Source organism: Eptatretus burgeri, chromosome 2 (assembly GCF_056783735.1).
Source record: "Eptatretus burgeri isolate ZD-2024b chromosome 2, Ebu_testis_v1, whole genome shotgun sequence".
Classification (NCBI taxonomy): domain Eukaryota; kingdom Metazoa; phylum Chordata; class Myxini; order Myxiniformes; family Myxinidae; genus Eptatretus; species Eptatretus burgeri.
The window spans coordinates 147,440,687-147,454,429 of record NC_140962.1 but is presented as its reverse complement, the minus strand read 5'-3'; the positions used below and the strand labels follow the sequence as shown (position 1 = coordinate 147,454,429).

Below are 13,743 nucleotides of genomic sequence, written 5' to 3'. Positions count from 1 at the left end.
GTTCAGTTTGCTCTTTGCATATTCCAACTGACGGGTATAAAACACTACCAAATTCTTTTTCCCACGTAATTTGTCGACTCTATTGGCCAAGTCATGTTTTTGCCACCGAATTCGTTCCAGTAAATCGTCCAATCGCTGTGTCCCCCCGTACACGTAATTTTTCTGAAGCGTGCCGTTGTGACTCGTCCACTCCACGTTGCACCTCCTCGATATATTCTTCATAACGCTTCACCTTTTCCAAGACATCCCCCAATTGTGCCTGAAGCCTGCCAATGCTCGCATAGTCATCCTGCCGCACATGCCGTGACCACGTGCCTTGAACCGGTGACTGGGAGCTCACGCCTCGTGCTGTGCCATTAATATCAGCCCGCTCCGTGCTGCCATTGTGCGACTCCGTTTGCCGGCAAAGTTCGTGCTCAAGCCGCTCCCACTGACCACAGTTAGTGGTGGGGTTATAATTATAAAAAGAACCGACCTGGGCCATGGATCCTACATGACGACACATATACATTTCTAATACCCCCGGCTCCCGCTCGCCTTGAGACGCCATCTTGCTTCTCGCAAAGGGTTAATTTCGCTCGCTCGTAATTTGGAGGGAATCGGCGGTCGCTCCTCTCACCCCTGGACCGATACCCGTGAATTTAATTGGAGACAGGAGAGCCCGTTTTCCCGTTCTCCAATACCAGTGCCGTGAGGAGGGCGATGGGTTTATATCCCACTCCTGACACCAGTGTCGCGGATTCGCGCCCGCCGGCGTGCTGACGGCCACGTAACTCGAATCGCGGCACGTCGCCCACCGGACGGACAATCCAGTCGTGACCCTCTCGGACTAACGCCAGGAACCAGTCACGGGTGGACCTTTCGGTCTCACCGCGATCGAGCCAATCGGCCCCCGCGTGGGATAGGGTTGCTCGCCAAATTCGACCTACCTAAGTACCCACACGGAGGGTAGACCGGGCGATCGCACCTCGCCGCAGGTCGACTTCGGACACAGGCCACTTAAGCGACCCGTTCCGTACTATCGGGATAACCGAGCGGTGTTATTCGTCGGCCTCGACGGTTCGATTAATTATCGGGCGTCTTAGCCCATGACCAACCCTTTACGTGAAGCAAGATGGGGATTCAATGAAAGAAATGACGAAGCGAAGCGGGAAAACAGTTCAATAATAAGCACATTTATTTCGCGGCACACGGGAAGCACACATATACAATTCCACCAAAAGCACATGGAAAAGAAGAAGACAAAAAGCAAATGCGACAATGCAGATCTAATACCGACTACGCGAGCACACGGCAACACTTATACAATTTTACTTCACAGACGGCGCCGACAACACACATTCCCAAAGCAAAAGAAAAGAGAACCACCCTCCAGGATGAGGGGGTAGGCGGGCCTGGGGCCGAGACCGTGTCGGGCCTATCCGTCTGATGATGAGATGCGGAGCGGCGGTGGTGCCTCAACTCCGCGGGCCTCGCGGACAGTGTCTGGTAGGGGGTGGGAAAGGGGCCCCCTCTGTCGCACTATCTCAGCGCGGGGGGAAACAGGAGGGGGTTGCTGATGCTCGGGGTAAGGAGGATTTTTACTCCGTCTCGGGTCCCGCGACGAGCGTCTCCACCTCGACCAGGTCGCGCCGTCGGCCTCCCGCCTTCAGCTCCCGGCTTCAGCTCCCGGCACCGACGCGAGCACCCCCTCGTCCGTCTTCGCCGCCGCCACCTCTCCACAGCTCCGCCGACAACTCGTTCCAACGCGCAACTTCCGACGACTCTCTTGAACTCCGAACTCACTCTTTCCAACGCACACCACGACCGGACTCTTAACTGCCTTGACTGACGAACGCGGTCGCTTGTATAAGCCCCGTGGCTTCGCCTTTGACCCCCTGCCTTCGACCTTTCACCTCGCTCCCCATTGGCCCGAGAAAAAGTGGGCGTGAATGCATTTTGATCCATGAATTTGCATATAGCGACCGCCCTCCAACGCCCTGGAGGCGGGGCCAAATCGCCCCTCGCTCACCGATTGGACGGAACAAAAGTGGGCGTGAGTCGTTTTTGATCCGTTTTTCTGCGGAAAGTCCGTGGTTTTGTACACACTGTTCGGCGCGCGCCCTGCACGAGTCCAATACTGGTACCCACAAGCGGCGCAAGAACGGTGGCGATGCGACGGTTGCGAGGTGTGACGGCAAAGGTCGTGGCTGCTGTGGTGAAGCGGCGTTGTGGTGGGTGGTTGATGTTGTGATGACTGTTGAGACGTGGTTGGTGGTGGTAATAATGGCGGTTGGTCCAAAATAAAGATAGTAAAAGAAAAACAGCTATCCTGAAGAGTCGCAGCACGCATGAATGACATTTATTCCCTCTAGACAACGGGTTTGGGCCTAACTACACATATACTTACCGAGATACCTCACCTAAGGGACCTGAATGGTGGTTTGCGAATTTGGTCAACCACAACAATATATATGTCTTTTTGGGGCCCCTTGCCTGCATTTGGCCCTGCTTTGTTCCGCGGTGCCTCGGGCATTGGCTGGCTCACTAAAAATGTGCATTTTTATTTTTTAACAAGTTTCCCCTTGTTGTACGCTCTTCTTTCATTATACGACCCATCACTTCAGCAGAGATAGATACATATAAAAAAAAATAACGTTTCGTTTAATTTCCCTGTAAGCTGTGAAGCCTGGGTTCTAATCCTCACCAGCTTTCAACTGTTATCCTGGTGTTTCGCAGCAGGGTGATTCATCAATGTGTGTGCTGTGTCTCAGATGAACATTCAACTGGGCATCACATCTTCCTGAATCCCCCCTCCTCTCCCCCTCTCTCTCTCCCTCTCTCACTCCTATCCCATATCCCACCCTTGTCCCTCTCTCCCACCCGCGTCCCCCTCCCTCTCCCACCCGCATCCCCCCTCTCTCAATCCCACTACGAAGCACAAATCGTGAGCTCCACCCCTCATGCTTAGCTCCTCCCAACCCCCTGCCCCTCCCCACTTCCTCACTCCTCTTCCCCCCATCCTACTGGCTCCCATCCTCCCTCCCGGGGGGCACAGTGGCCTTTAGTGTGGGGTCACTCTCCCCACATCCCCCCTTCCTTCCTCGCCCTCCTCGCCCCTCTCCCTTGCTCGCTCCCTCCCCTTTCCTCCTCGCTCTCCCTCCCTTCTTCACTCCCCCACTCTCCCCCTCCAGCCTCTCTTCCTCCTCTCCTCTCTCCGTCCTTCTCCCCCCCTCCCCCACTTCCTCAATATTCCCATCAGTGAAGCGATGGGTTGTATTTGCTTGTAGTTAATAACACTACCATAGAAACCATAAATATTGATCTGGGAATTGCAACATTTTTGGGAAACCTTTTGTCCTCTGCTTCAATTGCAGTTAAAAACAAAAAAACTTCACGAGTGGTGTAAGTTCCAGGTCTAATTGCCCCGATGGTGTTGATGAAAGCACTTGTATTTTTTTCACAAAGCATGTTATTTGGGGCTCTAAACTGTTGTCAAGTTCAGTGTAACAAATGGAAACGTTTTTGTCTCATGAGTTGTGTTCATGGAAATGCTGACCGAGAGTGATAAATTGGTCGCCGAGCCGGTCACGTGATCGCAGTCACATTGCACAAGTTTGTGAACGCACTTCTTTGCTTTAATTCCATCTCTTTCTTCTTTTTTTTTCTCCTGAATATAGACGCTGGTTGGGAAATTTGCTCCACAGTTTTCCGGCTATCAACAACAGGATTCCCAGGAACTCCTTGCATTCCTTCTGGACGGTCTGCACGAAGACCTAAACAGGATCGTCAAGAAACCTTATGTGGAGCTGAAGGATGCAGACGGGCGGCCCGATGAGGTCGGTACCTCGTGCTGCTAGACCATGGCAATGCTAACGATGCCCGGTACTTGTCATTTTTACCTTCTGGACAAGATGCGGTGTCTTAGCACTTGCTGAACATGCACAGGAAATGCTAAACGGTTGGCCGACGGTACTCTAAACCAGCTCGGCATGGCATTGCTATCTCAGTGGTTATTTTTCTCTGCTTTGACGCGTCTTGTCTATTTAGGTTGCTAAAACATCCAGTGATCAATTTCCAGTCATCTTTTACGCCAGACAGTGAACAGGCATTCCGATCCAACATCCTCTCCAAGTAATCTCTATATTGTCCTGATTGCTTTGAATTGAATTGATCAACTTCCCTAAAATTATTTATTCATTTATTTATAAGATACTTGCAGATAACCCAGGACCACCGGGCTGTTGTAAGGGAATTCGTTCACAGTAGAGTGTGGAATATTTTGGAGTTTGCTGGGAATGTCCTTTGTCAGCATAATAGTCACCAACTGTTAAGACTGCTGAGGTTTCTCAGTGGTGGATGACGAGAATGTAGTTGTATGTTGGACGGAATTGACTGAATAATTTGTGGTTATTATTATTAATATTATTATTATTATTATTACTAGTGCGGGCCCGTAGATGCGTATCCGTACGTGTGGCCGTACATTCAAAAAAATAAAATAAAATAAAATAAAAAAAAACTTTCAAACCGCGTGCCAGAAACAACCACACAGGCCGTTCCTTCGCTCTCGCGTGCCTGTACGTAAACGTGCCTCGCGTGCCTGTGTAAACGACGACTGGATTGAGGCATTGTTTCTATTAGAGCAGACCAACCGTATCATAAATGGCCAGAACTTGGGAAACCTGGGAAACAGCTGAAACGGATGAAGAAGAACGATATCAAACCTCTGTCATTTGACTGAAATCTTTTAACATTTGAATTTTTTTTTTTTTTTTTTTAAGGAGTATATTCTATTGTGGAAACTGTGGAAATATCTATATTTTTTTCTTGGGAAGTTTTTAAAAGTGGTTTAAAAAAATTCTCTTGTTTTCTTTCAAATGCTTCTTCACCCGTTAGTTTCTGTCTGTGTTTCTTCTTTATGTCTTCCTGTTGTTTTACAACTTTTCAAACCAACTCCTGATGCTCCTTAAATCTTCTTGCTCTTTCTTTTGCATACATTTATTTATTGGAAAATATCATTTAATGAATTGTACTAATCAACAGGGAAATTTTCTTTTTCTTCATAATTAAAGTAGATGTGTTCAAATAAATCCTTTCTTTAAATATTTAATCAAATTATTGATTAACATTAATACGAGTTGTAATTTCTTCTTCACCAATACTTGTATCTCTGCTTTTCATACGTTTGCGTTGAGTTTCTTCATCAACATCAAAGCCGAATGATAAAATCTTAACCCCATTACCACTCAGATGTTTAGTAATTTGTCTCATTCCTTCTGGATTAGTTTCTAATATCCCAAAACCACCAAATTTTAGTTTCTTCAACTCACTCTTACAATGTGAATATTTTGTTGTGCCAAGAGAAACCTCCTCAAATATTTGGTCTTCATTCCTCAATCACATATGTTCCTCTACTGAAATATAGTAATAATCTTCACCTTCTACTTCTCCAGGTCTTATTGCTCGAGTTGTTGTGGATACAATGCGTATCACGGGGTGTTTTTTTAAAGCAAATTTACAATATTCTCATTTGTACTATACAAGAACCTTGAGTTATGAAAGTTTTTTCCAGAAGCAGATTTACCCACAAGATTTATAATAATAGTTGTCATTTATATATGTAATTGTTTTTAAAATAAAAAATATATCCCTTAATATCTCATCTTGTTTCACAATATATTTATATTTTTCAGTCGTGTGCTTCATACAATCCCCAAATTCCTTTTTACGACATAATGTAGAACAATTGTCTCTCCAAAAATTGTTTATTTCTATTGAATTTAACTTGAATAAAATAAAAGTATTAGCATTGTTTCTTATTGAGCGACGAGGGAGTTGAAAGTATGATTGATTAAGATAAATACAATTACAAGAAGAATGTCTCCCTCTTGTGTAGTAGCTATCCATTACCGTTTGGTTTCTCTCATTAACACAATCGTCAAAGATAACGAGGTTCTTTTTTGATTTCTCCAAATATTGGGGCGAAGGTATATCATCCGTATTATCACTCAGAATACAAGTTATCGGATTTGATTTCTTTTTATATCTCTGTGTATCACAAAATAGTTGTATTATATCTTCAATGTTGTAATCATTTAGTTTGTTTTGAAGTTTAAATAAACTGATTATATCTTCTTTTTGAAGTCCAGCATTGAAACCTTGTGAGAGTAGTTGATACTCAGGTTGAAAACTTGACTTTGTGAAAATTATTAAATTATCATAATTGAAAAAGTTGGGAGTAAGGAGCATCTTTAAAAGTAAGTAGGTGTTTTCTACATCCGCTTGAACCAATTTTGAGATCTTGATGAATTTGGAAGATTTTTTATGGTTGTTAAATTTTATCTTATTTTCCCAAATGGGTAAAAAATCATTCATTTATGTATTTGGAAAACAGGTTAATTAATTTATTGTTGGCTTTTTTAGAAACTATATTTTTGCCTCAGTTTGTGTTTAATTCAAGATAATCCATTATTTTATTTATCCAATATCTTGTGTTGATATTTCCCTGAAAATTGCAATCGTGAATAATAAAAAAACAACAATCCTTTGAACATTTCTCTAATACATTCAGTTTCTTCCATTGTAAGGAAAGGTGTTATCACCTTCATACTTTACATTCATTTCTCCAATCAATCTTGTAAAGTAATTAATTTTTGGTGTAAATCTAAAAGAATTATGTTCCTTTTTATCCCCCGCCACATGGTGGAAGGGGGATATTGTTGTTATATTTTTTTTATTATCATTAATTAGAAGATAATCACAGAATATACATTGTTTATAGGCTTTTGACTCTGTGTTTAATCCCACTCCATCACATGCAGGACAATTCTCAAATTTGTCATATGGAGAATCAGGGAATTCAAGGGGCTCAAGATCGAGTATACTATTCATATTTATAAAGTAAAACTTTACTTCAAATAAAATTCATCTTCAGTATCATATTTGGTACTTTCACAATATGTCTAATAGCCATATTAGACATGTCTAATATTAGATATGTCTAATATCCTTGCCTTCCTGTCAGTCTTGTCAACCAATACCATCCCATTCTTGATATCTTAGTAAGTTGGGAGACCAATTGTTTCGCTAGTTTGACCACCTCCCTGTCATTTCGCATGCCAGTCCGAAAGCAGCAATCATCGACGTTTGTTGAGTGTGTAGCCAAGTACGCGGGTTCCTCCCAGGTCAAATAATTGGTCTCCCAACCCAATACAACTTATTAATAAAATGTATCAAGAATGGGATGGTGCAAGGCAAATGAGACAGACAAGCACATCCTACCTATACACCACCCAATGAACCAAGCAGGCAGGAAGCTGGAAATATGAGGGCGAATGCGTGCAGAGCTACACACGTGCATGATTATAATACCAGATCACTACACTTACAACACAAGAAGGAGAAGTAAGCCAATGGTGATGGTGTGGCTTTACCTTGATACCCACAAGGGCCCATGCTTCTGCACGCGACCGCAAGTGATTTGCGAGTCTGCTATAAAAGCAGCTGGGTCTCTTTGTTTAAGAAGGCTTGTGGACCACAAGCGAAACATCACTGACCCTGCTCTCTTCTGTTTTGTACAGAAATTGGGGAGCAGAGTCTACTTTATTTTTGGTTGGATGTGCCCTTTTTTTTTTTTAATAACCACATTTTTATGCAGTTGGTTGCTTGCGAGGCCTGGGAGAACCATCAGAAACGCAACAACTCGATCATTGTGGACATCTTCCATGGACTCTTCAAGTCCACCCTCGTGTGTCCCGATTGCGCTAAAGTGTCGGTGACATTCGACCCTTTCTGCTACCTTACCCTGCCGTTGCCCATGCGGAAAGAGCGCTGCCTGGACGTCATTTTGATCCCCGCAGACCCTCGTTGCAAACCCACCCAGGTAGCCCGTGATTCTTTCGCTTTACTTCTTGGACTTTAACTTGTGTTTATTGTTGTGAATTTGAAACTTATGATTTTTTTTGTGCACATCCACACCGTCTGTTCCCTTCACCAAAACCTCCTTTCCCACAGTACAAAACGATCGTGCCCAAGTCTGGCCAGATCTCCGATTTGTGCGTCACACTCTCTAAGCTGTCGGGGATCTCAGCGCACAAGGTATTTGGTCGTCATTTATATTTTCTCGTTGTCAGTCATCAATGTCTTTCTCTTACCATGGACAACAGACCATGCAATTTCCCTCTATGGGAGGTCATATTCGTGACACTCTCTTGACGTCCTTGTGCTTTGCTTGCATTTTTGATGACGTCATGCAAAGTTGAGGTTCCTCGCCACTTCAAATTGTGCAATATTTGGCGGGTTCAGTTCACCATAAATACTGATCTCAGAGTGCATCTTCTTGTCAAATTGTCATGAATAGACCCTGCCTCCTTTACCTCAGCCCTTTGTCGTCGTTTTTATTTCTACACATCACTCTTTTTTTTTCAATTTTATGGCCGTAGAACACGAAACATCATGCACGCTGTTACACCTTAATGCTGTTTCCTGTTCTTGTTCCCGCATGGCCCTCTTTCCCCTCGAAGATGGTCGTAACGGACGTGTACAACCACCGCTTTCACAAGATCTTCCCCATGGATGAGAAGATCAGCAGCATTTACGACCGTGACGATATATTCGTGTACGTACAGCTAATTGTTCTTGCCCGCTTCTCCTTTTGTAGAAATGCTATCGTAGGTTCCCATTAGGGTCTGGCGACATATCGACATACCGGTGGGTATAATTTTTCATCTCGATATACCTGTATTGGAATTCTGAATATACCAGTACACTGAAAAAACAAACAAACCGGTACATCACTAACAAATCGAATGCAGATTTGTACAATCTTTAAATTCCATACATGATTCAAAAAGCTTTGATGCACACGGCATCTCAGCTGCACTGAGACCAGTGGAGCGTATGATGTCAAGATGTACTAGGAAGTAAGTACTAACAGTAGGTTTTAACTTTTAACCATCAACACCAGACCGCTGTACAAGCAATCGTGTTTTCCTTTGCCCTCATGGCTGTTTTTAAAGCAATTGCAATTAGTTGTTTATAAGCCTGGTGTTGGCTTAGTGGTTAGAGTGGCGGCTTGAGATCCTCGGGTCCTGAGTTCAAGCCCCGTTGGCCGCTGAATTAAGACACCAGGGGGTTGACTCAGGCTGTCATCCTTCTGAGGTCGGCAAAATGAGTACTAGTGTGTGCTGGTAGAGGGGCACTGCATCAGCGACACAGTCGCGCTTCCAATAAATGATAGCTGCAAGACGCAAGACTAAGAAGAAGAAGAAGAAGAAAAAGAAGAAGAACCAAAAAATTGGTTGTTTACATGAATTGGGTGTGCTTTAGAAAGCCTGTGCGGATCACCGACACGTCGATCAGCAATAGTCATACTGGTACAATTCGCGATACAGGTATTAAGGAATACTGGTATAGTGATACCGATATGGCGATCCGCAATAGCTATTCCGGTATGAAGTGTTGCTGGTATAGTCATACCGGTACAGCAATAGTCAGACCAACATAGTGATCCACGATAGCGATGGATTCCGGCCTCTGCCAATTACAAATACTGATCCTTAAATTTTTTTTTTTTAAAGTATACATTTTCGAGGCTCGTATGAGAGCTAACACACAATACACAGCAAGGGAGGCAGGAGACAAGAGGGGCGGGAGAGGAAAGGACAAAAAAAATGGACAACAGAGACATCAGGAGATCTGTGGAAGGGATAGGGATGGGGCAGGGAACATGGGGATTACAACATGGACATTACAGGGACTTTCAGGAAGGAAAGCAGGGAATTTTAAGGAGGTGGGTTTGGGGTAGATTAACGGGGGTAGAAGGGATCAAGATTTGGATGGGGGAAGATAAGAGGTGGTGGTGAACGGCTGTTTTGAAGGCCTGGGGGGGGGGGGAATGCCTGGAGAGATCTCACTTTAAAACAAAATTTTTTTTAATACAAGTTGAAGTTGGAAGTAAAATATCCGTTCTTATCATGGGGGGGGGACCCCATGTGGGAATACTTTGAAAAATTACCATGTGTCGATGATGTGTAAGTCACATGAATTCGTGTTGGAGCCTGCATTAAAAAAAAAAAAAAAAATTATATATATATATATATATATATATATATATATATATATATATACACACACACACACACACACACACACACACACACACACACACACACACACACACACACACACACACACACACACACACACACACACACACACACACACACACACACACACACACACACACACATCATGGGTCTGGTGGTTAAGTTTATCCCCTGACCCAAATTGTGGTGGACAGACAGTTAACACCGGCCAGCCTGGATAGTCGAGCGGTTTTCCTGAGGATGTGGACACGCTGATCCTCAGAGATTATAACGCGTGCGGGAGGATTAGGGCGTGGCACTGACGGAGCGACAGATGCACAGGGGGGTTTATACTCGAACCCCACGACAAATACACGTACAAAGCATCTTAAAATAAACATGGATTTAATGAAAATAGGCCAATTTAATGACTCGCCCAAAAATGGTGCCAAACCGCTCTCTCTCAGCGGGAAATGTACGCCAGGCGATTCGTGAGGCGATATTCAACACCAGGGCTCATCGACTGCAGTGCAGCTTCTTCGTCGATCAGCTACACTCTGCAGAATGGCACCGTCTCTTCAGTCATATACACGAGGCTTTGAGGTCGGTCTCTCACGATCAGCCAAGAGTGTCTTGCTCCACCACGCGAGCCCATTCGCCTCAGCATGAATACGAGAACCGTGCCGTCTTCATGCGTCAAAGGAAAGCCATTTTGTTGTGCCGACGAGATCCTTCGTCCCAGGCACGTTCCTCTTACGACCGCATGCGTCTCTCACACCAAACTTGTGCGTTCACTCCCGATCTCTCTTCGACGTCACACCGAACAACCGTCCAACTCGGGGCGTGGCTTGCTAAGCCGAAACCTGGGAAGGCGGGGCCTCTGCCTGCTCAGTATGCCTGGCTTGCTTGTGGTTATGGTTGTTGTGGTATAAAAATGCAACTCCTTCATGGTTGCCTTGTAAATGCAAAAACATAGGAATAGGTGACAAGGGGCAATCACATACTGGGGGAAATTGTCCTTAATCCCTGTCTGATTAACACAGCACCACCTCCTGTGTGGTGACGAGTAACACTTAAGCTCACAGTCTCCCTACTTAATTTACATCGAGATGTCTCCGACATGTCCACGGACCAAACAACTCGATTCAATCCTCAGTTTCCTATGAAATTCCTCCATCTGCCCCCACAACTTTAACGCAATATATAAATATATCTATAAATAACTAAATATATATATATATATATATATATATATATATATATATATGTATTTTTTTTTTAATACTTGTATTCCTGTGAGCCGACTGGTATGTCGAAAAAATAAATCGATACTTGCATCGTCTAGTTCCCATCTTTATGGACGTTATTGCTTGATTTGGTTATTTTTGGTCTTGCGGGCCTGTCGACCTCCACGCAGACTGTATATTCTGTGCACGAAGTTTTTGCCGACGCTGATTGTACACCAATCCGTGAAAAACCCGTTGGAATTGTAGTAAATTGATAATCGCTCCGTGTAGTTCTTGGCGGAGCACATTGACTCTTCGTACAATTTGCCAAGCATAGCTAAAATATGGGATGTCCAAGTGCACCCCGGTTTCGCCAATGATTCACTCTGAATGAGTGATTCATTTTGAAGAGACTGCAGAAGGTGCCAAATAGTAACTGCTGGCCTTTCCACCTGTATTAATATTGCTATATTAACATGGTGGGCATCTCAAACATGATGCCTGGGGTAAGGGGTCTGGGGGTATGTAGCCCACCCCAACCACATCTTATGAAATTTGTTTATTTGCTCCCCACCACTCCACTCCTTTAACTTAGAAAGATCATTAATGTGTGAAGTTAGTTGTTTTGGTTGTGGTACAACCTGAGACCAGAGCTTGAAATCGTGAAAACATATATATATATATATATATATATATATATATATATATATATATATATATATATATATATATATATATATATATATATATATATATATACTAGAGTTGGTGTCAAAGCCACCCAATGCTTGCCTGTTTATACATTTATCGTTTTTAAAAGACGAGTCTAATAATATTTTTTTTATAATTCTCTAACAATTTTTGGGGGGGTGGGGGGGGTGGGGTTGGAAATCACTTAAAACATGTAGAAATGCATAAAAAAAAATTTCTCTAACAATTTTTTTTGGGGGGGGGGTTGGAAATCACTTAAAGCATGTAGAAATGCAAAAAAAAAAAATTTCTCCATTTTTTTTTGGGGGGGACCAAGTCCAAAATCTAATGGCATGATCCTTGGACCATACCTAACCCCCCCACCAAGTTTCGTCGAAGTCCTAATCACTTAATAAAACATGTAGAAATGCAAAAAAAAGAAATCGAAATTTTGTTGAAAAAAAAAGTTGCAAAAGCTTTTTTTCTCCAACAATTTTTTTTTTTTTGGGGGGGGGGGTTGGAAATCACTTAAAGCATGTAGAAATGCAAAAAAAAAAAAATTTCTCCATTTTTTTTTGGGGGGGACCAAGTCCAAAATCTAATGGCATGATCCTTGGACCATACCTAACCCCCCCACCAAGTTTCGTCGAAGTCCTAATCACTTAATAAAACATGTAGAAATGCAAAAAAAAGAAATCGAAATTTTGTTGAAAAAAAAAGTTGCAAAAGCTTTTTTTCTCCAACAATTTTTTTTTTTTGGGGGGGGGGGGTTGGAAATCACTTAAAGCATGTAGAAATGCAAAAAAAAAATTCTCTAACAATTTTTTTTTTTAGGGGGGGGACCAAGTCCAAAATCTAATGGCATGATCCTTGGACCATACCTAACCCCCCCCCCCCCCCACCAAGTTTCGTCAAAATCCGTCGAGGAGTTTTTCCGTAATACAAAAATTTAACATTTTCACGCTCATGCTGATGCCGAGGTATCGCTATAGCTCTGTTCTTCGAACAGGCGAGCTAAAAATGTAAATTAATATGATTCCTGTTAACACCGAAAGAACCAGTACACTTCCCTAACCCTAACTGGCTTTCTTTCTGAACTCTACATCATCTTTATGTGCATTTACGTATTGAAACCCCCAATGCATTTTATAAATTCCTAAAGTGAGCCAAGGGAGAAGGCAGTTCCCCCCCCCCCCCCACTTCTTCTTGGGTTAACGTGTTGGGTTAACCGACCCCAACCCTCACCTTTCCATTTTTATTAGTCGCCAAAGGAGAGGGTATTGCATTTGGGTCCCTTTGTTTGTCTGTCTGTCCGTTTGTCCTCACAGAACTTTCGTGTTTTTCTCCGCAACCGCTTGTTGGATTGAGACCAAATTTTCACCATTGGTGTGACTATTCTTGTGGAATGTTTTCATGATAACTATGATGTCATAGGTCACGTGGTGTGGCAGCCATATTGGAAAAACGGAATAAAAAATACTTTGGAGCTTGTTCTCTGAAACCGCACCAAGGAAAAAATTGAAACTTGGCACACAGCAAGTACTCCTCATGGGGAATGAGGGTGATTTTTTTTTTTCATGACATATGTGCATATGTGGAATGCCACATCCGATCAGTATGTAAATTTTGAGGGTCATCTTGGGATAAAATGGTCCACAGGAGAAAAATTTGATGACGTCATCGGTCACGCGATTCGGCATGCCATATTGTTTAAAAAAAAACAAAAAAACCTTCAAAAATCTTCTTCTCTGAAATGGCCA

The 13,743-nt window shown here is 43.3% G+C and overlaps 1 protein-coding gene across 2 annotated transcripts in view; it reads left to right on the top strand.

Annotated features, from left to right (window-relative positions):
- The window catches only part of LOC147033479 (ubiquitin carboxyl-terminal hydrolase 15-like), a 52,834-nt gene that overhangs the window by 22,936 nt on the left and 16,155 nt on the right, over positions 1 to 13,743 (top strand). For both annotated transcript variants that reach the window (XM_085871664.1, XM_085871663.1), the window contains exons 10-13: positions 3,660 to 3,818; positions 7,640 to 7,864; positions 7,996 to 8,079; positions 8,505 to 8,599. In XM_085871664.1, coding sequence (XP_085727790.1) covers positions 3,660 to 3,818; positions 7,640 to 7,864; positions 7,996 to 8,079; positions 8,505 to 8,599 — 563 coding nt within the window. The remainder of the gene's footprint in view (positions 1 to 3,659; positions 3,819 to 7,639; positions 7,865 to 7,995; positions 8,080 to 8,504; positions 8,600 to 13,743) is intronic.